The sequence below is a fragment of the Phocoena sinus genome, chromosome 15, assembly GCF_008692025.1.
Source record: "Phocoena sinus isolate mPhoSin1 chromosome 15, mPhoSin1.pri, whole genome shotgun sequence".
In the NCBI taxonomy this organism is placed as follows: Eukaryota; Metazoa; Chordata; class Mammalia; order Artiodactyla; family Phocoenidae; genus Phocoena; species Phocoena sinus.
In genome coordinates, this window is record NC_045777.1 from 88,017,152 (window position 1) to 88,043,273 (window position 26,122).

Below are 26,122 nucleotides of genomic sequence, written 5' to 3' on the forward strand. Positions count from 1 at the left end.
TAACTTCATTCAGGACTGATGCTGGCTGTGTTGTTCATTCTGCTTTTCTGATTATTTTTTTTCCAAATTACAAAAAGAAGGACACGACTGCTTGGAGTTGCTGACATGGGGGTGGTGTGAGGGGGTGGGGGGAAGGTGGGGGGCAGCCGGGAAGCAGCGGGTTCAGGTCCCCCGGCAGAGGACACGGCGCAGGCCTGGGGGACGGATGTGGAGATGCACTTGCTGCAGGATGGCTGCCCACCCGGCTCGTCCCTCCCGGCCCCCCTGCTCCAGGGAGGTAGTAGAGGCAGCTCAGGGGGCCTGCCCTGACCCTATTTCAAGGGGAAAAGCAGGCTTCAGGCCTCCAGGCAGGAAAAGGGGGTCTCCTGGGAGGGGAGGCGGGGTCAGGCTCAGGGCTGGGCGGCAGCGGCCGTGAGGCAGGGCCCGAGGGTCCGCATTCTCCCGAAGCGTCGGCCCCGAGGCCAGTCTGTTCCGGGTGGGTGTGCCTGCCCCTTGGCCGCCGCTGACTGAGGGCTGCCTTCTGTGTCTCTTCTGCGGGGTGTCCGCCACTTTCCCTGGCAGCGTTGAGACCCCCCTCCAGAAGGGCAGCGCTGGGAGTGGCCCCACCTGGCCAGTCACTGATTTCCCACCTGAGCTGACCGCCCACACCTGGGACCCAGGGATCTGAGCGCAGTAAAAATGCCCCCAAAGCTTCCGCTTCAGAAATCAGGGCCAAGGAATCGCCCCGATCTCCGTCTCTTCCAGCAGTTCTGTCCTGGGATTTACGCTGCTGAGGGTGGAAGCTCTGACTCTCCGACCTCGGGACTGGGGTTCCAGGTCTCAAATCCAATAGAAAAACCCACCGCTCAAACAGGAGGACGAGAATTTCCTAAGCCCAAGGCTGTAAAATCAAATCTCCCTGGAAGGAAACCAAGCAGCAGTCACACGTTTACCAGCACCAGCTTCCACCTCGGCACCAACCGTGACCCTCCAAAGTCACCTGCGTCTTCGCCGCCATGCCGGCCTCCTGAGGGTGCCCGGGGTCTGGGTCACGGGGCAGCTCCCGTCCGGTATGGAGGCTGCTGGACCAGCGTGCTGGCAGCGGCTCCAGACTCTGCTCCAGCCCCGGGGTTGGTCAAAAGCGTGTCCTTTTCAGCGTGTGGCCCTGGCAGGAGTTTTCAAGCAGAGAAATCCCCCTCCTACTCGAGATCTAAAATAAATGCTTTGCTTTGTATTTTTAGCGGCTGACCTACATCGTGCAGCTGATAAGTGTGGGCCAGAAAAGTTTCTTTGGCCAAAAGAGAAACAGTTAATCAGGCAATCATTAATTTCTTATAAAAGGAGCACGCTGTTATTTTTTTCCTTCCTGAGGGCTAGGGGTGGATAGTGACGGGGAAGGGAAGGCGTGAGAAAGGGTGGAAAGATCTACAGAATTTGCAAGTATCGAAGTAAACTTGCCATTGGAATGAAGTATTTTGACCCAAAATAATGGAAGGTATGCTACACCTCTAGCCACGTAAATACAGTTGTATGCTCTTTGAATGGCACTGAATGGTGTCTTATGAACAGGGAATTGCTTCGACCTCTGAATTATTTAAACCCCTTGGTAGCCCTAGTGCTGAGCTGTGATTATACTGTTTGCAAATATATAGGCAGCCCTGTTCTTCTGAAGATAACAAAGGCATTTCATCCTGAGTTAACTTGGACTCAACGTCCAGTGCCTGTCATCTACGTTAAACCTGTGATGTAGGTTAGAATCGCTCCCAGTTCTGAAGCCCTGTCCACCTGCTGAGCTGTGTACACCCTGGGCCCAACTCACTTGTGAAAATACCCGGGCCTCCTGCACAGAAATTTGCTTTCTGTTTTGTTCATCCTGTGATGGAACAAAGCCTCATCACCCTGGGGCTGGCCATGTGGGTGTTTTCTTAGATTGGGGTGGGGAGCTGACCCCCCGACCCCCCCTGGCCCCCGTGACCCCCACGCCCCCGTGTCCCCTGCTGCAGAGTCCCTGGAGAAGTGGGAGCGTCTGACTGTGGCTGACGCACTGGAGCCCGTCCAGTTTGAGGACGGAGAGAAGATCGTGGTCCAGGGGGAGCCTGGGGACGACTTCTTCATCATCACAGAGGTGAGTCCGCCTTGGGCGTGGGGAGGGCTCTGCGTGGTCCCCAGCCGAGGAGGGCCGCCCGGGAGTGGGGGACGCCCGGTCTGCACGTGCCCCTCCCCTGGGGACCAGCATCCCTGGTCCCCGCGCTCCGTCCCCCCACCACCTTCATCCTGCATGCGGACAGGCCTCCCACTGGGTATCCTCGCCCTTGAGAATCCCGGGATCTCCTCTGAGGAAGTGGGTCGGGTGCCCGAGCCCACACGCGTGCAGACATTCACGGACTGAGCACGCCAGGTGTGAAGGTGAACGTGGGGATCGGGACACGGCCAGGGTGTGGGGGCGCCCTGAGCCGGAACCCGGCGTGACGAGTGCATCCTCTTGGGGGAGATGTGTGAGTTGAGGGCACGTGGGATCTCTCTGTGCTGCTTCCTACAACTGCGTGTGGATATCAGTGGTCTCCAGTTAAAAGTTTAATTTGGAAGATGGGCGCCAGATTTCTCCACCTGGACCCGCGTGAGTCACTGTTCCCTCCTCCATCCCCCACCAGCGCGACAGCTGGCTCTGGGCCGTAATCCGAAGCCGCCATGCTCAGCCTGTCACTGATGGGGGTGAGCAGCTGCATGACCGCTGTGTCCCCCCCCCGCCTGGGGCTGCGCCTAGGATACGGTCCCCGGGGCCGCCTCGCCATGGGACCCTCCCCATGACACAGACCCAAAACTATGTGAGTTTGGCTCACTTCCTACTTCCCTGGCTCTCCTGGCGGGAAGAATTTATGTCGCCTGCCCGGGAAAGCACACGCTCCAGCTGCGCGTTTTGCCGTCGGAGAACAGGAGCCTTTAGCGCGGCAGAGGCTGGGGCGGCTCGAGTCTGAAAGCCCGCTCTGGTCGTGGCCGCAGCCGCAGAGGGGGTCACTGTGCTGTCCAGAGAGAGTGGTGCCAGCCTTGGGGTTGGTGCACAGAAAGGAAGTGACAAAGGCTCAACCCCTGGTGACATTTGGCCGACATCGCCGGACTTGGAGCCACTTTCTTGGTTTAAAACAACAGAAGTGACTTCCCAGGCTGCTGCTGTCGGCGAGGATGCTCCGGGTCCTGCTGGCTGGCGCCTGCCCACCTCTGTGCCTCAGTCCACAAACAAAGTCCCGCCCTGTGAGCCGCGAGTTCTGTGGGGACTTTATCTGGGCTCCCGCAGCAGCCCCTCCTAGGAGGGCATGCCTGTGGTTCTTCCCGCCACCTGCCTGCTGATCATGCAGGAGAGATCTGGGAGGCTGTGGGGTCAGCAGGAGAACCACCTCAGGAGGGTCCTGGTGGCTCCAGCACAGAGCTTTACAGTGTGCGCTTGGGAACCGGGACCTTTGTTACCTACCGGTCCACATCTCGGCACTGAGCCTCGGGCGGGAGGGCCCTTGGGGTTGCAGCCGAATGATGGACGTGGTTCCCACCTGAGACCCAGGGCTGGGGGTGCTTCTGCAGGAACCCTGCTGAGGGATCCACCCACAGGCGGCATTCCTGTCCTGGGGTGGGTGACTCATTCAACAATGTTTCTTGAAAGAAAGGGGAAAAACCACAGACAGAACAAATTATGATTCCTGCCAGCCAGGTCTCCCCTCCGTAGACCTGAGAGGCCGCAAACCCTGCGTTTCAGCTCCCGCCCCGGCCGTGACCTCAGAGAGGTCATCTCAAAGGCTCGCGCCTGCTCTCCCCAGAAGCAAGCCGCTGGGGTGAAAGTTACAGCTTGACTCAGAACATTTCCGGGGCTTTACTCTCAGGACTTTGAGGGAACTGTGGTCCCTCGAGGTCTGTGTTTTTTATCTCAGATCCTCCTGCGAAGGTAGCCAGTGTCTGGCTCATGGTTTCTGGAGGACGTTCCAGCAGAAAGTTGGTCACGCTCTCCAAATGCAGCTGAGCCTGCCGTCGGACACAAGGGGTGTTGGGGTTTGCACTGGCCTGCACCGTGTTTTTTTTAAAAAAACATTTGAATTAATTGTCACTATTTAAAAATCAGGGGGCTTCCCTAGTGGCACAGTGGTTAAGAATATGCCTGCCCAGATGCAGACCTACTAGAGAATGGACTTGAGGACACGGGGAGGGGGAAGGGTAAGCTGTGACAGAGTGAGAGAGTGGCATGGACATATATACACTACCAAATGTAAAACAGATAGCTAGTGGGAAGCAGCCGCATAGCATAGGGAGATCAGCTCGGTGCTTTGTGACCACCTAGAGGGGTGGGATAGGGAGGGTGGGAGGGAGGGAGACACAAGAGGGAGTAAACATGGGGATATACGTATATGTATAGCTGATTCACTTTGTTATAAAGCAGAAACTAACACACCATTGTGAAGCAGTTATGCTTCAATAAAGATGCTAAAAAAAAAAAAAAAAAAAAAGAATCCGCCTGCCAATGCAGGGGACACGGGTCTGAGCTCTAGTCCGGGAAGATCCCACATGCTGCGGAGCAACGAAGCCTGTGCGCCACAACTACTGAGCCTGCGCTCTAGAGCCCGCAAGCCACAACTACTGAGCCTGCGCTCTAGAGCCAGCAAGCCACAACTACGGAAACCCGCGCGCCTAAAGCCTGTGCTCCGCAACAAGAGAAGCCACCGCAATGAGAAGCCCGTGCACCGCAACGATGAGTAGCCCCCGCTCGCTGCAACTAGAGAAAGCCCGTGCCCAGCAACCAAGACCCAATGCAGCCAAAACATAAAATAAAATAAAATAAAATAAAAATCAGGTATTTTACATGAAAACCTAGATCTCTTCTTCTTGAACGTCTGGATCTGGCCACTTTGGATCTGCATCCCTGCCTGGCTGCAGCCGGCTGGACCCAAGAGGCGGCTGCCCCGGGTGTGACACGCTCCCCACTTTGCCCCAGTCCTCACCCTGCCCCCTTGCATCCCCGGCGGGCTCTGCACACACTTGCAGGCCATTGAGTTTGCAGCCTCGGTTTTGAGGCCCAGGGAGTGAGCAGCTCTGGCCAACACAGACAGTCGTCCGTTATTCTCTGGGGCCAAGGCCACGGGTGGAAAAATTGTGAAGCCATGTGAAAGACGGGTCAGCGGGGTTCCTCACAGAGCTTACAGGGACTGTGACAATGGGAGCTTTGAATGTGAGCCCCACGGCTGTGCAGTCTGACCTCACCTGTGGGGTCATTCCCCAGGGACACGCCGATGGCAGGTAGCGGGTCCCAGACGCGCCGTGTCTTGCCCCTGCATCCCTGCTCTGGACCCGCCCTTTGGCTCTGGGAGCGCTGGGCCCTCAGTGTGGGCATGAGCGCGTGTGTGCACGTGTGTGTCCGAGCATCCCGCACTTCTCTAGAGCAGTGTGAGTGGTGTGCAAATTGCTTCCTGTGTTTCCTGCGTGTCCCCACCTCCTCGCCCTTCCACTGACGCCCTTTGGGCCGGGGGTGTCTGTCTGCGTCTTCTCTGCCGCTCTGGGGCTGGTCGTTGCTCTAGCTCATCCATTAAAGGCCGTCAGAGCCGAGTTCCGTGATTGTCTTCGGGGGCGAACCTGGCGCCACGACTGTGTGGTTTGTGTTATGGGCAGCGTGTTCCTTGTAGAATCACCAGGAGATGGTGATGGGTGGGCTGGGGACTCTCTCCAGGGGCTCCTGACTCCTCCTGCCACAAAAGCTGTCTGAGGAGGGCCTTGGGAGAGCGATTCGGGGACGGGGACACTGCTGGTTCTGTTGAGGGAGTTCGGCTTTGTGGCCGAGTGTCCCCCCAACGCTGACCGGGGGGGTGGCAGTGGGGGCAGAGTCACAGTAACAGTGATAGTACGGCCCGGAGTGTAACCCAGCCCCCTTGGAAGGTACGGTTCTCACAACATCGTAAAATGTATTCAAAGTGGTTTCCTTGGCAACTTGGATTTTCTTCCCTTTTCCTCTGTGGTCCACCAAATTGGGTAAGTCACGGTGGTGCCTCAGGGTTCACAGGCGTCACACGCTCAGAACTGAAATGCAGCCGCAGAGACCTCTGCAGCCTCAAGCCACTGTTTCCCATGGGGCCAGAAGTGGTCACCGGCCGCATCTGAAGGGGGTGTGGTGTCCGCCCCACAGCCGTGTTCTCTCCCAAGACTACCAAGGGATGAGCCGACGTGGCCTTTAGAGGACGTGGCGGGAAGATCTGTGTAGATTCCCTCGAACAGGCTGCTTGCACATGTATGTGTTTCAGCACATCGTCCGCCCCGTGTTCTCGTGACACCCACGAAGCCGACAGCTGGACAGGAAAGGACGTTCCCACTGCAGATGCGCTGGGAAGGGGCCCAGGCCCCAGGACCCGCTGCGAGGGCTGATTTCATGGGTCGACTCGGCCAGGCCTCAGGACGCAGATGTTTGGTCCAACGCGGGTGTCCAGGTGTTTCTGTGAAGGTGCTTCTCAAATGCGGTTGACACCGATGTCAATTGACCTTGGGTGGAGCCCCTGACCTCTGTGGTGAGCGTGGGCCTCCTCCAATCAGTTGAAGGCCTCCTTAAGAAGAAGAGGGCCGAGGTCCCCCAGGAAGAGGGATTCCCCGCAGCTGGCCTTGGCCTTTGGACCGAGTCCCGGCACCCACTCTTCCCTGCCGGCCTGCCTGCAGAGTTTGCACGTCAGCCCCACGGTCGTGTGAGCAGATTCCCTAACGTAAGTCTTTGCCCAAGTGCACAGGCCGTTGGTCCTCTTTCTCCGGAGAGCCCTGACCAGTACCACTGCCTTCCGACCCTTCTGGAACGCTCAGGCCTCTGCTCAGGTGGATGTAGGGGCCCGGCTGCTCCGAGGCCCCAGAGCTGCAGGGGGCGGGGCCCAGGGCTCCTGCCGCGAGTGCTGGCCCTGCGAGCGGAGCGGGGCTGCGGGACCCTGGCTCGCGGCTTCCCGTGGCTGGCAGGCCTGGTGCTGCCCTTTCTCTGTGGAAGCAACGCCTGTGGAGGCCACGCTGGCCTTGGTGCCGGGCCCCCGGCTCCCTGCGCGTGGACCGGCCGGGTCCCGCTCCCCCGCTGTGGACCTCAGGCCGCGCCAAGGCCTCATCTAGGGGAGTGGGAGCGCGGGTTGCCCCGGGCCCCCGCCCTTGGCTGGACCTCAGTCCATCCCTCTGCTCTCCTGGGTGGATGCGGGTGAGCGCAGCCTGGGGCCAGTGACAGGCAGCTCTGGGAGCTGTTTCCCCAGGTGTGGAGGCGCTGGCAGAGACCCGCACCTGCACAGACGTGAGAAACGGCTCCTGCAGACGCCTGATGAGTCCCTAACATCACGTGCTGGCCTCTGGGAGCCAGGCGGGGCTGGCAGAGCTGGGCTCGCGTGACCCCAGGGTCTCCGTGCCAAGCCTCCTGGCAGGCGGCTCCTTGTCTCTGAGCTCTGTGTGCTCACACCAGCTGTCTCTGAAGCTGTGGGCGCTGCCAGCCCCTCGGACACCTGACCCCCAAAGCTCTTGGAGCATGTTCTCAGCCGACCAGAGCAGACCTGCGGTTGTCAACCTGGGGCCTCACAGACGTGAGAACAGAAAGCACCAGTGGGTCTTCCCGGGGGCCCAAGCATCCCTGGCCCCTCAGGACCCGACCTGCAGCAGCCCGGGGGGCCGTAGGTGGCCTGGCTGTTCTCGGAACCTCTTCTAGTTACTGAAGCCTGAAACGCCCTGTAGCCCGAGGAGCTCTCGGCCGCCAGCAGTGGGACCTGCGGGCGTTCCCGGCTGCGTCTGGCAGGACAGACCCTGGTGGGCCTCCCCCAGGGAGAAAGGGCGTGTGGGGCTGGCAGGGAGGGGCCCGACGCGTGGAGACCGTGCCAAGTCCTATGAGGCTTGCAGGCTCAGGTTACTTCCTGGACCTCCTCTCCCTCCAGGAAGACCCTGGGAAGAGGACGTGGGTGGGGCCAGGCCTGGGTCTCAGGTCCCCTCTGCTGCAACCCTCCCCGTGGCCAGATTCCACACCTGGCAGAACCTTCGGGGCCTGGGGGCAGCTGGACAAGAGCGGGTTCCCTCCCCGCCAGCTGCCAGGCAGGCTGCACAGCTGGAGGCATTGCCATGGAAACGTGAGCTTGGATATATCATCCCCTCTCTTTGCAAATCACTTCTACGAATGTCCACAATGTTGAAGCGACTGCAAAGCAGCCCCTTCGTCGCTGCCATTGCCCGGGGGCTTTCCTAGCTGATGCTGCGCCACTCACGTCTCAAGGGTGTTCCAAGTTCGCCGTCGTCTCGGGAACTTTTACGGAGACCGCCGCAGGCCACAATGCACGGATCCGAGGTCACAGCCATCTGTGACTCAGCCCGTCCGTGCCCCCACCGTGTGCCAGGCCGAGGCTCAGTGTACTGGGGGAGGGGGGTGGGGGGGGCGACGGCCGCCGCTGGGCAGTTTGCTGTGACTTTGCAGGGGAGGGAGAGCCCCCCACACCCCTTGCCACAGACTGGCCCTGGGTCCCACATGGAGAAGGGAAGGCCAGGGAGGTGGAGCAGTGACCCCGAGTGGCGGTGTGTTGGGTACTGACGTATGAGTAGGAGTCCTCCAAATGGAGAAGGTCGGGGAAGGGGAAGGGCATCCAGAGGAACACTGGGCACGAGGCCAGGGGCACCAGGTGTGGTGGGAGGCGGGGTGCTGGGGGCTGAGTGGGGGCGGGGGGCGGTGCCAACTTCGGGGCAGCAGGACCACACACACCCTCCGCTCTGGACAAGGAGTTTGGACGTCCACCCCGTGTCCCCTGCAAGGTCAGGGACATCTCGTCCAGCTGCCCAAGCTTCCCTGTGAGCCAGACGCCCACAGCCATCCCGCCCTGAGGCTCCGGCTCCCGAGGGGCCTCCCACAGGCCTGGTGGGTTTGCTCCCGTCCTGGGACCCTCCCTTGCTCGAGAACCAGTCTGAGGGGCTCACCCTGGCCCTCCGCCCGACGGGCGGCAGACCTCACGGCTCAGCCTCGGGGGCCCCGCCAGGAGGTGATGAGTCTGGTCGGCACCTGCGCAGGGTGAGTGCGGTCTCCGTCTCCGTTAATTGCTGTTGGGTTTCCGTGGTCGGTGCCAGACCCTCCCCGTCCAGGGAGTGAGAGCAGTGCCCCTGGCCACGGTCAGTATCAAAGGACGGCAGTCTTGGTCCAGAAAGTAGCAGGAAGATAAACTTTCCTTCTGGACTGAACCAGAAGGAACGCTTTTCCAGAAGCCAGGCTGGGCTGGGAGCCACACTGCACCCGTGTCCACTGGTCCCAGCCGACTCGGACCTCTGTCCTCCATGCCAGCCGGGTCACCAGTAATGAGAGGTATCTGGATCTCAGAAGAGTTCTTTTTATTTAGAGACTATTTTTTAAGGGCAGTTTTGGGTTCATAACAAAGTAGATGGGAAGGTGCCGAGATTTCCCACCAGCCCCTCCCCGCCCCCCCACGGGCACAGCCTCCCCTACTACCAACACCCCCGCCAGGTGGTGCGTCTCTCACGATCGATGAACCTGCATGGACATTTCACAGTCACCCGAGGTCCACCGTGGTAGGGCTCACTCTGGGTGCTGTACGTTCTGTGGGTTTGGACAAACGCATACGGACAGGTCGGCTGTTGCCGTATCACACAGAGTAGCTTCCCTGCTGTGAAAGCCACCTCTGCTCACCTGGTCGCCCCCTCCACGCCCCAACGCTCAGTCTTTTCACTGTCTCCCTAGTTTTGCCTTTTCCGGAATGCCACGTAGTTGGAAGCACACAGCCCGAAGCCTTTCCTCACTGGCGCCTGTCACTCAGTGGTACGCGTGTAAGTTTCTTCCGTGGCTTGTCAGGGCTTGATGGCTCATTTCTTTTTAGTGCTGGTCTGGATGAACCAGTTTATCCGTCACCTGCTGAAGGACACCTTGGTTGCTCCCAGGTTTTGACAGCTATGAATAAAGCTGCTGTAAGCATCCTCGTGCAGGTTTTCGTGTGGACGTGAGCTTTCAACCTGACCCTGTGGGTAAATACCAAGGAGCACAACTGCTGAATCTTAGAGGAGCTGGAGATGACCCCCGACCTGGTGTCTGCTTGGTGCTCGACAGCACCTCTCCTGATCCCACGGGGGGGCTCTCACACCCGGGATCGCCCAGGCCCTGTCTTCGGCGGCTCTGAGGTCCACCGAGAGGGTCAGAGGAGTCCAGGGGCCTCCCAGGTCCTGACGTATCTCCTTCCTCGTCACCTTGTCATCTGGGGGCCGGGGCTGGGGACCCATCCTCTTGGAGCCCCCCCCTTTTGTAGGCCCCAGCCCGTGCACCTCAGTCACCCTTGCCCTGGTGAGGACGGCTCCCAGTGCCGGCCAGGCGGGCACTCCTGGGCTTTGCAATGACCTGACCACATCCCCTGTGGGCGGACACACTGAGCCCACACGCGGTGCCCCCAGGTTGACACGCTCTCGTGTGCCTCGGGCCTCCTCGGCCGTGTGTCCCCGGGAGCTTCCCGTATGTGAAGATTCCGGTGAGGCTGCCAAGTCTGCTTCTAGGTGCCGAGGCCTGGAGCTCAGAGCTTCTGAGTTCAGTGATGAGAGCCTTTCCTAAAATGAATTTTAAAAAATTATGCCTGTAAAATGTCACTTGCTGGGATAAGACCAGTGACACGGAGGCATCTTCAGAAAAGGGTGGCGCCACCTCCTCTGCCCCCGTGACCGTTTGTGTGGGTCCCTCCTACAGTCCTTCTCATTGACTTGGCTCCTTCCTGATTTTTTTTTTTTTAATTAACGTAAGAAACAGTTTTAAAAGTTGGGGATGCACCCCCCCCCAAAAAGTCTAAAAGCACCATCTTCCTCCCTGCCCTCGGCCCCCCTCAGGAGGCTGGAGGAACCCTGAGGGCCTGTGTTTCCCATCCTCAGCCGTTCCCAGCTCCGGTTTCCCTGGTATCCACACACAGCATGAGGCGTTCCCAGACAGACAGATGTGGAACTCATTTGCTGGATTCCGAGGTCCTGCTTTACCCCGGACGGGATTCCTGGCACCAGGGGCGGAGAGATAAGCAGCGTGCAAAGACCGTTGCCATAAAGACGCCTGATTTGTCCGTGGAAAGTCCAGCAGATGCGCTGTCTTGGACGAATCCCCGTGCGGGGGTGTCGACTCCCTCAGCCACCGCTGCCCGCTGGCCGGGAGCTGGGTGGCCCGAGGGCGGCTTCTGGCCCCACCACGGCCGTGCTGCTGCAGGCCTGCGCGCGCTGGTTCCCCGAGTCTGCGGTGGCCGGCGTCGTATCTCTTCTGCAGACGAGGAAACCGAGACTCGGGCTGTGCCTTGCCTTCCCCTGACTGCGGCCAGCACGTCGTGGAGCCGGGCTTGGACCGTGGGGAGCCGCCCGGAGCGCGGGGCTCAGGCCGTGTCGAGGGCACTTCGGGTGGAGGCTGCTGTCCTCACACCTTCCCATACCTGCCTCCTGTGTTCTTCTTTCAGTTGTCCTTTAGCTTACGGGAGGTGATGCTGGTTCCTGCTTATGGCTGTGATACTGTTTCTTTTAAGATAGATATTTATTCAAATAAAATAAATAGTGTTTGCTCTCCCTGAACTTGGTGTCAGTGGGATCTGAGAGTGACTGCTCACTGCACGGCTGGCCTTCACACTGACACGCTCGTGTGTCCCCTCCCCTGCTGGGCCGGATGCGCACGAGCTCCAGTCTCTGCCCGGAGCGGCTGCGGGTCCCTGGCGGGAGCTCCTCTCTCACCAGGTGCCGTCCCTACTGAGCCGCTGACCCTGACGTCCCCCAGCCCCACCCCGGGCCGCACCGTGGGCGCGGGGCCAGCGGCCCACAGCCCTGACCTGTCTGCTCTGACCCCACCAGGGTGTGGATCCTGGGGCGCCCGTGCCTGCGTAGGCTTCCCCGCCCTCGAGCGGAGTCTGGCTCACAGGCAGGAGGAGTGGGTGACGGCCCGAAGGCTGGAGGAGATGGAGGTGGGCCATGTCCCTGGGGAGGGCGAGGCCCGCACGGGCGGGACCGCGGCTCCCGGCTGTGCCATCGCCCGACCCAGTCAGGGGGCTCTATGCCGGGCTGGAGGGGCTGCTTCAGGGAGCGGGAAGCCTGAGGCCCTGCTTCAGCGAGTGCGTTCTCCTCGACCTTGGCTGGTTTCTGTCTCATAAAGGTCACGCGTGCCCGTTGTCGAAACCAAAGAGTTGATGTGGGTTTCGACTTTGTAGAAAAATTTAAAAAATGAAAAGCGTTGAAAGGAGAACGGGCCTTTTGTAACCCCTTCTCCTCCAGACTCCAGCAGTGACGTTTTCCTCGTGCATCCTCCCTGGCTGATTCCTATGTGACCTGATTTATTTTTAGAGTTGGGTTGGAATCAATGAGAAATTTGGGGAATATGATCTAGAGTTTTGGCAAGTGTGTTTCTCCAGCCCCCAGAATTCCGGCTCTCAACTCCCTGAGGATGTCTACGCTGCCTTCACGCCCGTCTGGGAAACGAGCTTGGACAGGACGGCTATTCCAGGGCTGCGGTGATTTCGCTGGGATGGGAAGACCCGGGCGTGTGCTGGTCACGCCTGTGGCCCGTGTCGTGGGAACGCCGGGCCCTGCTGGTTGGAGGTCCCACCCCATCGAGTCCGTCTGCCCGTTTCCCTCGCTCCCCGCCCTCGGGCTCGGCGGCTGTGCCTTCCCAGGACAGGAACGTCCTGCCGTGGCGTCAGGGCTTGGGGGTGGTGGCCTGTCAGCCTCAGCTGCTGCAGCAAAGAGCCCCCGAACCACTGCGGTGGAGAACGAGGAAGCGTCTGTCTTGCGAAGTGGTGACCCCACGGTCATCACAGGCACGCCTGGGGGCCGTGGCTCTGTCCCTGTGGCCCTTCCTCTCGTGGCCCCACTGCCCCATGGGGGCTGGGCTGTCAGCAGCGGGAAGAGAGTGGTGCGGTGCACACCCTGTTGGGAGCAACATGGTCCCGTGGTCATGCGCTCCTGCAGCCCTGGGACGTGTGAGGACCGAGTGGAGCGGCCGCCTGCTCCCTGTTGGTCCTGCTTATCCGGGGCTCCCCCTGAGGACCTTTCATCTTCGTGCCGTCCAGCCTGGAGGGTCTGTCATGACATCAGTCTGAACGGGTGCGCGTGCATCCCCTGTGTCAAGGTCCCGAGTGGGAAAGCTCCGTGCATCCCAGTGGAAACAGATTTCATCTCGTCAACCTGCCGTCGATCGCAAGATGGGCCGGTCCACATGTGACCAGGACGGGAATGCTTGCAGTGGCCACGGGGGTTGCGGTTGATTCCAGAGGAGGCAGAGGGCAGGGAGGTGTCTGCACGGGGCGGGGGGCAAGTGAGAAACAGAACGGTGGCCCACCCGAGCCCGTCCCTGCTCTCCTGTGCCCACTGAGCCCTAATCCTCACCGCTGTCCCAAGCGGGCAGGGCAGAGCCTGAGGAGTGGCAGCCAGTCGCATCGCTTGCACGTGACCTGCTCTGGCCAGTGAGCTGTGAGGGGAGGTTGCCGGGAGCTTCCAGAGGGTTTCCCTGCTGATGGCATGGGGGAGGCGTTGGGTGACCCCTGGAACTGTGGCAGCCACGGTGCCAGCACAGGGACTCGACTGAGGCCACCAGAGCAGGAGGCAAGGACAAGCCTGGGTCCAGACACGTCTGTGGGCCGCTGAATTAGCCAGCCCTAAAAGCCCTGTCTCAGTCTTCCGGTTCTGCGGGAGAGCAGTTACCCTTAGTAGCCTTTAGACACCTTGACTTGGGTTTTCTGTTGTTTGGAGCTTGAAGCATCTCATCAGATGCTTTAAGTCTGGAGTTTCACTGAGTAATTCTATCAACTGGAACTTCAGCTCCGTCCCTGGGGTCCTGAAGAGGAAAATGATCCAGTTGTAAAGTGGAAAATTGTCTAAAATGGGAATGAAAGGCATGTAAGTTATATAAGTGAAAAGGCTGCATGTAAACGATAGTTAGGTTAATGCAACGTTGTCTCAAGAAGAGCGCCGCAGTGCCGTCATCCCTGGACCTGACTGCCCTCCACTGCAGGGGCAGTTGGGAGCAGGACCCCACTCCTCTCTGTGGGGGCAGCATGGGACCACGTGTCCCGCAGGCCCTGTCCCTCGGCTGGGGTCTGTGGGCACACGGCCCAGGGAGCACTCCTGGAGTGCCCGGGCCGGGTGGAGATGGCCTGCTGCTTCCAGGTCCGGCTCCCTCTGTCAGCCAGCTTCGTAAGCACCCCAGACGCCTGCGAGCCGAGTGGCCCTGTGGCTGGAGTGGGGCCGGCGTGGGTCCGCCCAGGGCGTCCGGAGGTCCCAGTCGTGGCAGGCACCGGTGGGGTCTTTTGACCGAGTCTCTTGCGGCCCGGGCGGAGGGGGTACCAGTTAACCCGGGCGCGGCCAGGCTAGCGCTCGCGAGGCCGGGTCTGGGTGAGCCAGGGTGAGCCGGGCCCACCGCGAGACAGCCCAGGCTCCTCTGTGCGTCCAGGGCATCGGCAGCGGCCGGTGAGGCCAGTGGGGCTGGCGGGGTGATTCATAAGGCCTTGCTGCTACTCCTTGGGCGTGTGGGGAAGATGCCGGGTTCCGACGAGGCTCCAGCCCCAGGGTGCCCCCAGACGGCGGGCCAGGGGGCTCTGCGCGCGGAAGCCACTGGTGCCGGCTCGTTGCTGCCGAGGCTGCGGCCCCCGAAGGCCGAGTCTCTGGTGTGGAACGCAGCCTCGCCAAGCTGCCTAGGCTGGCGTTAATCATTGAGCCCCAGTGTCGCGGACACCCCGCCTGGAGGCCAGGGGGCCGCATCGCTTAGCGGGGCGGCGTGACCACGAGGCCGCACGCCTCCCGTCCTTGAAACTTAAGCCAAGGTCAGCTCGGGGCAGCGCTGCCCTCGGAGGCACCTCCAGATTCTGCCCGTGCCCCGCCCGCGGGCAGATAGCTTGGGGCAGGAGCCAGGCCGGCGAGGATGGTGGTGCCCAGGAGGTGCCCTGGGCCAGAGCATGGCTGCAGCTCCCAGACCCCACGTCTCACTTTTAGGTGGGGGGCGTGGAGCCAGTGGGAGGGGGATGCGGGCGGTGCCCCTCGGGGGTGGCCTTGGGCACCCCCGCCTTTGCCCGCCCCACCCCAGCCGGCCGACCCTCACGTGTCTGCTTGGCATTTGCAGGGCACAGCCTCCGTCCTCCAGCGCCGGTCCCCCGGTGAGGAGTATGTGGAGGTGGGGCGCCTCGGGCCCTCCGACTACTTCGGTGAGTTGTGGGGTCCGCTCCCTCCCGGGGTGGCGGCCGTTGCACGGGGCCCCAGGAGGGCCTGAGGTGAGGTCCGCAGGGGCCGTGGGAGGACCTGGCCGAGGCCTGGGCACCCTGGCGGCCTGTCCTGGGTGCCGGCTGTCCCGGGAGGGCAGGACGTGGGTCAGGACCAGGCCCGGTGCCATCTGAGTTCCAGGCGATGGTGTAAGTACATCCCAGTGCTTTGTGGGCTGCGCTCGCGCGGACGTTCACTCAGGTGCGGCCTCGCGTCCTGAGGTTTCGCTTTTCCCCTAAATCCGCAGCCCTGATGCTCTCTCTCGCCCCCAGGGGAGATCGCGCTGCTGCTGAACCGGCCCCGGGCGGCCACCGTGGTGGCCCGGGGGCCCCTCAAGTGCGTGAAGCTGGACCGGCCCCGCTTCGAGCGTGTGCTGGGCCCCTGCTCCGAGATCCTCAAGAGGAACATCCAGCGCTACAACAGCTTCATCTCCCTCACCGTCTGAGCCGCCGCTCCTGCTGTGCGCGCACGTCCAGCTGAGGCTGGCAGCGGGCACCGCCCCTCCCTCGGGCTCACCTGGGAGCGAAGGGGTCACCTCCAGAGGTGGCGGCCCCTCCCCGTCCCCCTTCCCCGTCCCCCACTGGCTCCTCGTAAGGGACCCGCCTTCCTCCCCACGTCTTCTGGGGTGGGGGGCCAGCTCCGGGAGGCGCTCCTCTCCTATCTGGCTGGGCAGCACCCGGCAGCCGACCCCTGTGATGCGAGGCCACCCGGTCTGTGGCCGGCGTGTGGGGCGATGACATCCCAGGGGGTCCCCACAGGCACTCTTGGGCTTGGAGTGAGAAGCTGAGGCTGAAGAGAGAGAGGGTCCAGCCCCTCCCTCAAATGCCCACCCCCACCGCCCCACAGACGGTCCTCCCAAGATGCCAGGGGTGGGGAGGCCCTGGCGGCTTAAGCTAGCTCCAGCCTCAGAGGGCGGTGGCCCCCAGGAGCCCACGGCATGTTTAGGGGAGTGGGCGTGACCCTCCCCTCTCCTGGAAAGCTGGGCGCACCGACCAGTTTGCCTGACCGTCAGAGGCAGGGGACATCCTCACTGGGCTGAGACGCCCAGGAGAGGAAGGGCACGCCGTGGGAGCCTGGGGCTTTCCGAGTTGCGGTGAGCGCTGCTCTCGGGGCCGGGGGAGGCCCCACTGCCTTCCACGTCTTCGCAAAGCAGCTTCTTGGAGACTTGGGAGGAAGTGGACGGATTTTCTAAAACACTTTCTGGATGAAGTTGTCAGGAAGAGTCCCCTGTGAGTCATTCTCCAGCAGACAAGCCTCCCGTTAACCAGGAGTCTCGCCCTGGTGGGAAAGCCCGTTATCCGAGCCTCTCCCCTCCCCATGTAGGAAGAATGTGAGTCAGACCAGCCCTGGGCCCACACACCTAAGTCATCAGTCAACCGATTCCCCCTCGGAAGTGTCGTCAGGCCGACTCTCACGTGAGCTGGAGGGGCCTGGGGCCCGTGCCTCACGGGCCTCCTGGTGACCTGAAGGACACACGCAATAGTGCAGTTACCCCGTTGCTGCTGCCCGTGCAGCCCGGGGAGGCTGCCTAGTCGGGGTGACCCTGCCGCTGCCGGCGGGCGTTTCCGTGCTGTGTAAGCGCTGCCCTGTTTATTGTGACGTTCTGGATGCTGCATGTGCCATTAAATGTGCAATGACGTACATCTTCCTGACTCCGCGTTTTGGTCTGAAATCTTTCATAGATGATTTTATTCCTTACGTTTCGTTTCTGTTGTGATAAAGTAGCCATAACATAAGACTTCCCCTCTTCACCATTTTTCAGTGTCCGGTTCAGGGGCATCAGGCACATTCACGCTGTCGTGTAACCATCCCCGCCATCGTCTCCAGAACTTTCTCGTCGTCCCAAACTGAGGCTCTGCCCCCGTTACACACCAACCCCCCTCCCCTCCCCCAGGCCCTGGCCCCCACCCCCTGCTTTCTGTCTCTGTGACCCTGACTCCCCCAGGCACCTCTCCCCAGGGACCTCACAGAAGTGGAACCACAGTGTCCTTCTGCGTCTGGCCCATTTCACTGTTCTGTCCTCAAGTTTCATTAGCCTGTGTCAGTGTTTCCTTCCTCATTAAGGCTGAATCATATCCCGTGTGTGGATGGACCACATCTTCTTTCTCCGTTCACCCGTCGATGGTGATGGACCCTTGGGCTTTAAGCCCTCTCTCGTGGTCCTGATGTGACGAGCTGGCCACGGCTCCCGGGGGCCGGGGGGCGGCAGCAGGGCCGAGCTCTGTGTGGCAGGAAGCAGGCCCAGGGCCCACCCCAGGTGACCACGGTCTGATGGCCTCAGGAGTTTCTAAGCAGTGACTCGGGAAGGGCGTGAAGCTAGGGAGCGTGTGCCGTCCGACCCTCGTGTCCGGACTCCGGGAGCAGCGGGGTTCTGGGCTGAGCCTCTCCCGGCCTCTCCTAAGAAGGCCGCCTCGAGGCCGCCATCCACCCCAGAGCCAAGCAGGGGCGCGCGTCAGCCGCCCTGTTGCCCAGAGAGCTTTCGGGCCAGTGTCCGGGCTCTGGCCTTTCCGTGGAGGCAGGGAAGGGCCCATGGGAGTTGAGGGGGGGCAGCCTACCACGCGGCTCCCCCCAGTGGCTGGACAGAGCAGGCTCCCTGGGAAAGCCGCACGGGGGTTCCAGAATAAAGACCGACCCGGAGAGGGGCTTGACCCACAGAAAGTCGCTGCCGCTGGGCCGGGCGGCAGCAGCTCCGGGGTCCACGACGGGTGCGAGCCCTGCGGGCACCTGCCCTGGGCCTTGTCTCGTGGGCTGTGAGGGGTGGTCCGTGGAGCTGGGGTGGGAGCTGCAGCTCCGCGGGCCTTGGGGGGGCTGTCGTGAGCAGTGTCTGTCCATCACTCTGGGGGCAGGTGGCCCACTGCGGGGGGGCAGAGATGGCCCTGCATGCCAAGAGCTGGGACTGGGCCCTGCTCCACACTCTCCCAGAAGCACTCCCGGCCCCCCCGGCGCCCCCGGGCTGGGCTGGCTGTCCTGCTCTAGGGTCCCGCTGTCCCCACGTGCTTCCCGAAAACAGAAAGCAGCCACGTTAAGACCCCGCTCCTCCCGAGGGCTCGGGCCGTGTGGCCCAGGACGCAGGGCGGGCCGAGGCCACAAGTTTCTTTGCTGCAGGAGGGTCAGGAGGTCAATGCACACGTCCTTCAGTTTTCTCGATGAAACGTCTATTTGAATAATCAAAGCGAATCTACACAGTGTAGAGCACTGCGTGGTATGAATGTAAACGTGCTGCGACAGGAGCCACGCGCACAAAAGGAAAGTAGAGCAAGTGAGATTCATCTTTCCGTGCCACCGGTCCTAAGCTGCCCGTGCCGGGGCGGGGGGCAGTGGCATCACGAGGGCCCTAATAGGAAGGAGGTGGGAGGGCGTGGGGAGGAGGGAGAGAAGCCACCGGCTAGGAGCTGGAGGAAGAGACGGACCCTCCCGAACCCCGGCAGGAAGCAGCTCACGGGAGCCTTTGGACTTGTGGCCTCCAGGCTGGAAGGCTAAGTAGCAGGTCGGCCTGTTCTGAGGCGCTGAGTTTGGGGCGTTTTATACAGCAGCCACAGGACACTCATACGGCGGCCCCGCTGGGATTGGACCGGAGCTCTGCCAACCTTGAGTGTGTGTTCGACCCCACCCCCACCCCGTGCTGCTTGGAACTTGGGGTCCCTCCCAGAAGCCCAGGGTCTTCCTGGGCTGGGATGCGGTGGGGCGTGGCAGGCACCCCTCCTCGGAGGGCAGGTCTGGCCCCGGCTGCCTGCTCGGCTGGGGCACGGGGACCCAGGCTGGAGGCTGCGGGAAGCCTCTGCCTGCTGTCCGCTGGGGGTGTGGCCAGAGCAGCATCTTCCCCAGCTGGGCACTGGGCCTGCTCCCTTTGGCGCCAGGCGGCACGGCCCGGTCTTGTGGGCTCGTGAAAGCGCGCTTGTGTCCGCCTGAGACTACAAGCCAGGCCATTGTTTCTGCCCCATCGCGGCCCCCAGGGCGGAGCCAGGGGCGCTGTGTGGAAGGGGACGGCGGGATGGGGTCCATGCAGACAGTCCCCGGGTGGCTCGCTCCCCTCGGCTGCCCCGGGGGGCCTGACGTGGACACCCCCGTCTGATCCCGAGGCAGCTTCTGGGAGGGTCAGGTTGTGGCCAGTTGAGGCCTGACAGTGAGCCTCAGAGGGCAGGCGTGGGTCTTACACACTCGACCTGTGGGCCCCAGGACCTTGAGGGGCCAGACGCTTAGTCGGCACCAAGAAATATTTGAATAATAAAGAAAAGCGAATAACCTCGGGGTTACTGGAGGGAAATCTGGGGAAATGCACGCTCTGGCTTCCACAGGCCAAAAAATAAACTGATGAAAGTCCCATACCTTCTACAAAAATGAATTCCAAATGGCTCACAGACTTACACACAAAGATAAAATCATGAAAGGTTTAGAAGAACACACAGGAGGAAAATCCCTGGGCTCTGGGGCCGGGCCCATTGTTCTGAGACTTGACACCCAAAGCACAAGCCATGAAAGGAGAACTGGACGAATTGGAATTCCTGAAAATTAAAAACGTTGCCGGCGAAGGATCCCGTGAGGAAGATGAAAGGGGAAAAAATGATCGTTGATCTGCCCTTCCCCCAGAGGCCTCCCACCGGGCTGTGTGACCAGCTCTGGGAACTCGGCAGGGACACTCACGTACTTGCGCGGACAGCAGATACGCACAGGAAGGATGGTCGCTCGGCAGCACCGGGGACGAGACGCTCCACGCCCAGAGGAAAGGCTGAGGTGAGAAACGGCGACCACAGCCGGTGCCGGCGAGGAAGCAGGGCAAGGGGGCTGCTCACATGTGGCTGGTGGGGACACAGACCCGTGCAGCCACTCTGGCAAGCAGAGGCTTCCGTCAAAAACAAAAACCAAAACCCAACATACAGCTACCACAGGACGCAGCCGGGGCAGCTTGGACGCTTATCCCAGAGAATCGCAGACCTACGCACACAGAGACCTGCACAGGGAGCCTCACGGGGCCTCGTCCACGGAAGTGGAAACGCCCAGACGTTCTCCGTGAGGCCGTCCTGAGGGTGAGGCCCTCACACCACGGATGTGACTCAGTGTACAAAGGAGCCAACTGTTGGTACAGCGGCCGCCTGGGCAGGTCTCCGGGGAATTATGCTGAGAGGAAATGCCGACCCCAAAGGATTACCCGCTGTATGATGGCATGTACATGACAGCCTTGAAGTGACAAAATCACAGGAACGGAGCTCAGGTTGAGGTGGGAGGGACACAAGGGTCCTCGCCTTGATGGGACGTCCTGCATCTCCACTGGACCCACGTCCAGATCCTGGTCGAGGCTTGCACTGGAGTTCTGCAAGATGTCACCATTGGAGGAGACTGGGTACAGGGTACCCCGATCCCTCTGTGTGTTTCTATTAGAAGGGAAAGAGCCTGCGTGTCTGAGGGAGCTGGAGCATGGGGAAGGCGGGCAGGTGGGATGTGGGGAGGGGTCTGCATTCCACTAGAAGGGCAGGGAGGAGCCGCTGGAGAGCTCGGGACTCTCGGGCGAGTCTGATTTATGCTGTGGAAGGTCCTGGGTAGTGAGTGGCCACGGTGATCCTGCAGCTGCCCTAACCTGGTGGCGTTCCCAGGACAGGACAGGCGGGGGCAGAGGGGACACCCAGGCATCAGCAAGCCCTTAACACTTGAACGGCCCCTTCCCTTCCCTACCCCAGCCCCTGTCTCTGCACAGAGCTCTGCCACTTGCTGTGTGGCCTCGGGCAAGTCCCTCGACATCTCTGGACCCCGCCCATCCCTCTCTAAAGTAGCCTAGGAATGCAGCCCGCAGTATATCTGGATCACGTAGTGATCCCCAAGTCCCTCCCTGAGCTGAGTGGACTCGGGTGGGGCTCAGGCAGGGCTGGGGCTGGAGCGGGTGCAGCAGCGGGCGCTGGGTGGCTCCAGAGCCACAGCCAGTCTGGGTGACTTGGGGGTCTTGAGGGCCACAGGGGCTCAGACCAGATGGGTCCCTGGGGTCTGCCTTTTCCCATCCGAGTGTGGCTTGTCCCACAGCCTGCCAGGAAGACTGTCCTGATGCCACCAACCGCGCTGACCTCTCTCTCCCCTCTGGACCTCTCTCGCCTCCTGGGTTGTGACCAATTAAGGAAGTCAGTGACTCACTGCTCTGCTCCAGCCCCATCTCCCGTTGGGTTGAACATCTCCCCTCTTCCAGCGGTCATCTAGTCTGGCTCTGACTTGGACTCCACGAGCAGGAAGGCTTTCTTCGTCTCTTGATCTGGGCCTGGAGACCCAACACCCATGGTGTGCTTGGGGGCCACCACGGCCCTCGGAACCTTTTCGTGGGTATTGCTTAACAAAGGTAGACCTAACATGTTTACAGTGGATTTTGGATCCCACATGTGGGACTTTTATTCAGCCATGTAGAAGGTCATTGGGTTTGTCTCTGCTGCTCCCAGCAGGAGCCCATTCTAGCTTGATATCGGGTCTGCCTCTAGGACAGAGCCCTGCGGCATTCCACTGGAGAGCTCCCTTCCAGTTTAGACTGTGAGCCCCTGACCAACCTCACTGGTCAAACATTCCTTTTTCTGGCGGTTGGAAAAATAAATCAGGCTGGTATATTTCAGAAACGCACTGGACGACCAGCCGGACGATCCCTGACCCCTGTGCCGTGACGCATCAGGGCCAGCGTACGGCGTGCTGGGCCTATTTCGTATGAGCTCTGTGGTATCAGGGAAGTTCCCTCACTTCCCTGGGCCTCAGCCATCTCGTCTATAAAGTAGTAATACTCGTTTCCCGGGATTAGCTGTGCCCGAGAGATGGGACCGTATGTGTAAAGCGCTTACCATGGGGTCTGGTGCCGAGAAAACACGCACAGATTTGGAGCTGCTGTTACGTAGACTGTCTAACCATGTCACACACATTCACGGTGATAAGCAGGCCCCTGGCTTTACCCGGACGCGTGGTCCTCACGCCCGGCATTGGTATCCTCCGGCTCCGGCTGGCTTCCCCTCTCAGGCCGCCTGTGGCCTGGCAGGCTCCTCCGCCCCCGCCCTGGCCGCCCTTCAAGGCAGCTGCAGTGCCCCCTCCCCGATATGCCAGCCAGTGGTGTGTCCCCCCGATCTTTCCTCCTGCTCCTGGGGCCGGGCTTCGAGGATGAGGGGACCCCAGTTTTGTGGAGGTGACAAACATGTCCCCAGCACATGCTGCTTGCCCTTGGCCCTGTTTGCAATCGCTGTGCCATGTCACCCTGAAGCCTGGAGCATGAGACCCACTCAGGCCTCTGCAGGTGGAGATTTGGGGCCGGGCGGGTGAGTTGGGCTCCTCCCAGCTCCCTGGGGCCAGGACCCCGGCTGCGAAGACCCCAACGATGGGGGCGACTCGGTGGCTGACACTCTCCATTCCCCGGATGCACGCTGGGCCCTCGAGCGGAACCCGAGGCACTCGCAGGTGGCTGGGCTTCCGCGCGGCGTGGTGGCCTCGGCGGTCAGACGCCCGCACAGCCCTGAAGCCTCCGGGAGCAGCTCCTCCAGCAGGAGCCGGCCACCGCCTCCTGGGACATGGTGTCCTGAGTTACGCAGCGTCACCTCCACCGGCCCCCCTGGACTCAGGGAGGGGACATGGACCCCACCTCTGGATGGGAGAAGCGTCAGAGGATTTGCAGTCTTTTTTGAACTCTCTGCTCTCTCCTGCCTTCCACAGCTCGGTCCTGACCTGAACGGGCTTTGGTCAGGGTCAGCCGAGCACTTGGTGCTGTACCTTGTTGTGTCTCTACGTCCTTGGGATGGAGACCCCTCCTACCGTTCCAGGGTCCCGCTGTGGGGGCAGGCCAGCTCCTCCAGGAGGTGTGTCTCCCACCGTGGTCCTGGTCCACGGTGTCCCCGGCCCCACGCACACATCAGGCACACAAACGTCCGTTGAATGAACGTGTGACTACCTCTAAACCCAAACAGAAGCCCCTGCAAGGATGGGAATGAACTGAATTGCTCACTGGGGAGTTCCGGGAACCTTAGATGGGCGGGAATACTGACAGCCAGAGGCGGAGCCGGGGGCCAGAGCCCAGGTTGGAGCGCGCCCCCCAGACCCCCACGCAGCCCTCCAAGCTGCCCGAGTCCGAAGAAAACTCGTAGTTTTGCTCTTGGTAGGGTTATCATTGTTTCCAAGCACACTTCAGCTGACTTTCCACGCTTCAGAAGGAAAAGCCCCGAGCCAGCAGGCATACGTGGGAACTCCTAGGAACTCCTGCTTCGTTTTTTCTGTAGACTAAATAAACCATGACAGGAAAACGTCACTAATTTATTTAATCCCAGCGTAAATGCTCCAAATTAGCCAGTGTCCGTGGAGTTCCCACACCAGGCCGTTCTTCCTGGAGGGGTGAGGGTGGCCGGATGCTGCCCAAGGCCGTGGCCGCACCCTGGGGCCTGGGCTTTGGATGCTCCAGAGCCGTGAGGCTTTGGCCGGAGGGCTGGTTGGGAGCGGGGCGCGGGGGCGGGGGGGGGGGGGGGGGGGGGGGGCGGGGGCGGGCAATGGCCAGAGCCTGGCCAGCCCCCTCTGAGCTGGAGAGGTCACGCCCTCTGGCCCCGGGGGGCGGCTGCCGCTGCCTCACTTGTCTCCAGCTCCGTGGCCACCCGCAAGGTCCAGGCCCTGTGCTCATCTTGCCGCCGGCCTCCTGCTGGCTCCCGGCTCCCCCTCTACCGCCACAGAGCCCAGCCCCAGATGCGCCCCACCCTGCCCCACCCGTCCCGTTGCATCCGCCCTCGTCCTGGACCCCCAGTTCCTCCTCAGAGCCCGATCCTTCTGCTGTGCTCCCACCCCTCGCTGCCCCCACCTGGCCGGGGCCTGGCACGCAGCGTCCCGGCCAGAGGATGCCGTGGCGTGAAAAGAACCAAAGGGGGAGTCTCGGGCCTTCGAGGCGGGTGTGAGTCCAGGACCACCGGCATGAGTAGGGGGCAGGTTTCAAGCTTCTGTGGCCCTGATACCCCAGCCGCCTGGGGGGCAGGAGGGAGCTTCAGGGCTTCAGACTCCAGGACAGAGCTCTGGGAGGCCCAGAACCTTCCGGAATGGAATGCCCCGCCCGTGGGCGTTGACACCTTCCTGTGCGGGACCCTCAGTTAGCGTGTCCGACCCCACACGGTCGTGCTCAGGACATAGCGTGTGAACTCCGGGAGCCCCGAAGCATCCTTGGTGCCGGGAGGGGGATGGGGTCAGCAGCTCTGGTCCTGGCCAAGGGTGGCCTGGACCACACACTGTCCCCGCGACCCGGGGGGCAGGTGCGAGGGCGGGGGACCCCGTGTCTGGGCCCCCTCCTTTCAGCATGGAGCAGCAGGGTGTGATCACCGCCCACGGGGAGCGGGTGCTCTAGCACTGGGGCCCCAGGCCCTTCTGGGACCCTTGGGTGTGTGTGTCTGTTTCTGTGCCCTGGCAGGGGCGCCTTCGGACCCGGGCTGAGGGGCCCAGTGGACCCAGCAGAACCCGCCTCACAGGAGGCCACCAGGAGGGGAGGCTGGTGCCTTCACTGCTCGCTTCGCTCACTGATTCACTCAGCCCTCAGTGAGCGCCCCCAGGGCCTGGCCAGGGCTCAGAGGGTTTCCGGGGTGGGCCCCTCCCCGTTCCCACTGTCCTGCTCTCGCCCCACTGGCGCCGGGGCCCAGTGACAACCCAGAAGTGCCCTTGACTTCAGGGGGATCCGGCCTCGAGCCAGATCGGCCACCCGAGCAGAGCAGCTGGGCTGTGCGGAGGATGGGGCTGTGCCTGGCCCCGCTGAGTCCCTCAGGCCCGCTGCCCTGGGCCTGCCCAGCAGCCCCGCCGGGCCGTTCCCAGGCGGGGAAACGAGCTCAGAGAAGCGAAGTACGGATGGCCGCCCAGCGGCAAGAGTCGACCTGCTGGGGACCGGCTAGGGGGCCGGGTAAGGTCCGGAGGGGTCAGGCTGGGCTGGGGGGCCGGGCTCACGGCCCCTCCATCTCCGCTGCCGCTGGTCACCAACCCTCCTGTTCTGGTCTGGCCCCCACCCAGGAGAGCCGGCCGGGCCCCTCCTCAGGCGTCCCCTCACCACCGTGCGGGGTACATGCCCAGCCGCGCACGGAGGCCAGGCGGGGTGGCGTGGCGTGGCATGCGGTGACCTCCTGGGCCCCTGGGCCCTCCTCCCTGCCGTCTAGGTGCTGCACTGGGAGGCCTGGGTGAACCAGGCCTACCCTTGTCTGGGCCTCCAGGGCACAGCAAGGGCCACGGACCCGTCCACTCCCACGTCCAGCCTGAGAATCTGGGAGTGCGTGGGGCCGAGGGGGTCTGGCATGTTCCACTGAAAAGACACACAGGTCATTCCCACAACTCTGCAAATGCTCGCTGTTGGGGCCGGGGTCCCAGCGGCCAATGGGCAGACGGGCCCTGCCCAGAGTTCTGACGGGCACGACGTTCTCTGGCTGGGCTCTGGCCACCCCAGGACAGCTCCTCAGAAGCAGAAACAGAGAACCCACTCTGGGAGCAGCGGGGGAGGGGCGTGGGGAAGGAGGGGTTCCTGGGGAAGCAGGCAGAAGGGCAGGGCTGCATGCAGGGCTGCACGGGAGGAAGGAGGCTGGCGCATGTGGACTCTGTCCTGCTCCCAGCACCTGGGGGCCACGCCCCGTCCAGCCCCCTGTTGGGGCCACGGCCAGGGGAGGGATACCATGGAAGCAGCCGGAGCTGGAGGCCAGAGGGGCCGCCCAGGTGAGGGGTGAGAATACGGCCCCAGGGAATCCCCACCACAGGCAGATGTGCCCCTCCTCCAGGGCGGCCACAAGGAAAGCCCTTGCTCAGTCGCTGCCTGAAGCTGGAACACCTGCGAAGGTAGAGGACAGGAGGTGCAGGGGAGGTGGGGTCCTCTGCTGGGTTGACGCTGACCCCGTCACGGTCGGACCTGAGCGAGACTGCCCTGTGCTGGGCCCTGGCTAAGAGGGGATGCTGGGAGGTGCTGCTTCCCTTCAGGCCGGGAGGGAGGTCCATGGGG

General features: G+C 62.0%; 1 protein-coding gene across 7 annotated transcripts in view; it reads left to right on the forward strand.

The window, feature by feature from the left end:
* The window catches only part of PRKAR1B (protein kinase cAMP-dependent type I regulatory subunit beta), an 88,170-nt gene extending 71,332 nt beyond the window's left edge, over positions 1-16,838 (forward strand). The window contains exons 9-11 of one of the 7 annotated variants that reach the window (XM_032604897.1): positions 1,983-2,104; positions 15,050-15,131; positions 15,459-15,633. In XM_032604897.1, the coding sequence (XP_032460788.1) occupies positions 1,983-2,104; positions 15,050-15,131; positions 15,459-15,631 (377 nt within the window). In that variant the 3' untranslated portion in view covers positions 15,632-15,633. Of the gene's footprint in view, positions 1-1,982; positions 2,105-2,630; positions 4,152-10,845; positions 11,786-15,049; positions 15,132-15,458 lie in introns of those variants that run through there. The other 6 variants (XM_032604895.1, XM_032604896.1, XM_032604892.1 and 3 more) reach the window with 6 other exon arrangements.
* The last annotated feature ends 9,284 nt before the right edge of the window (positions 16,839-26,122 follow it).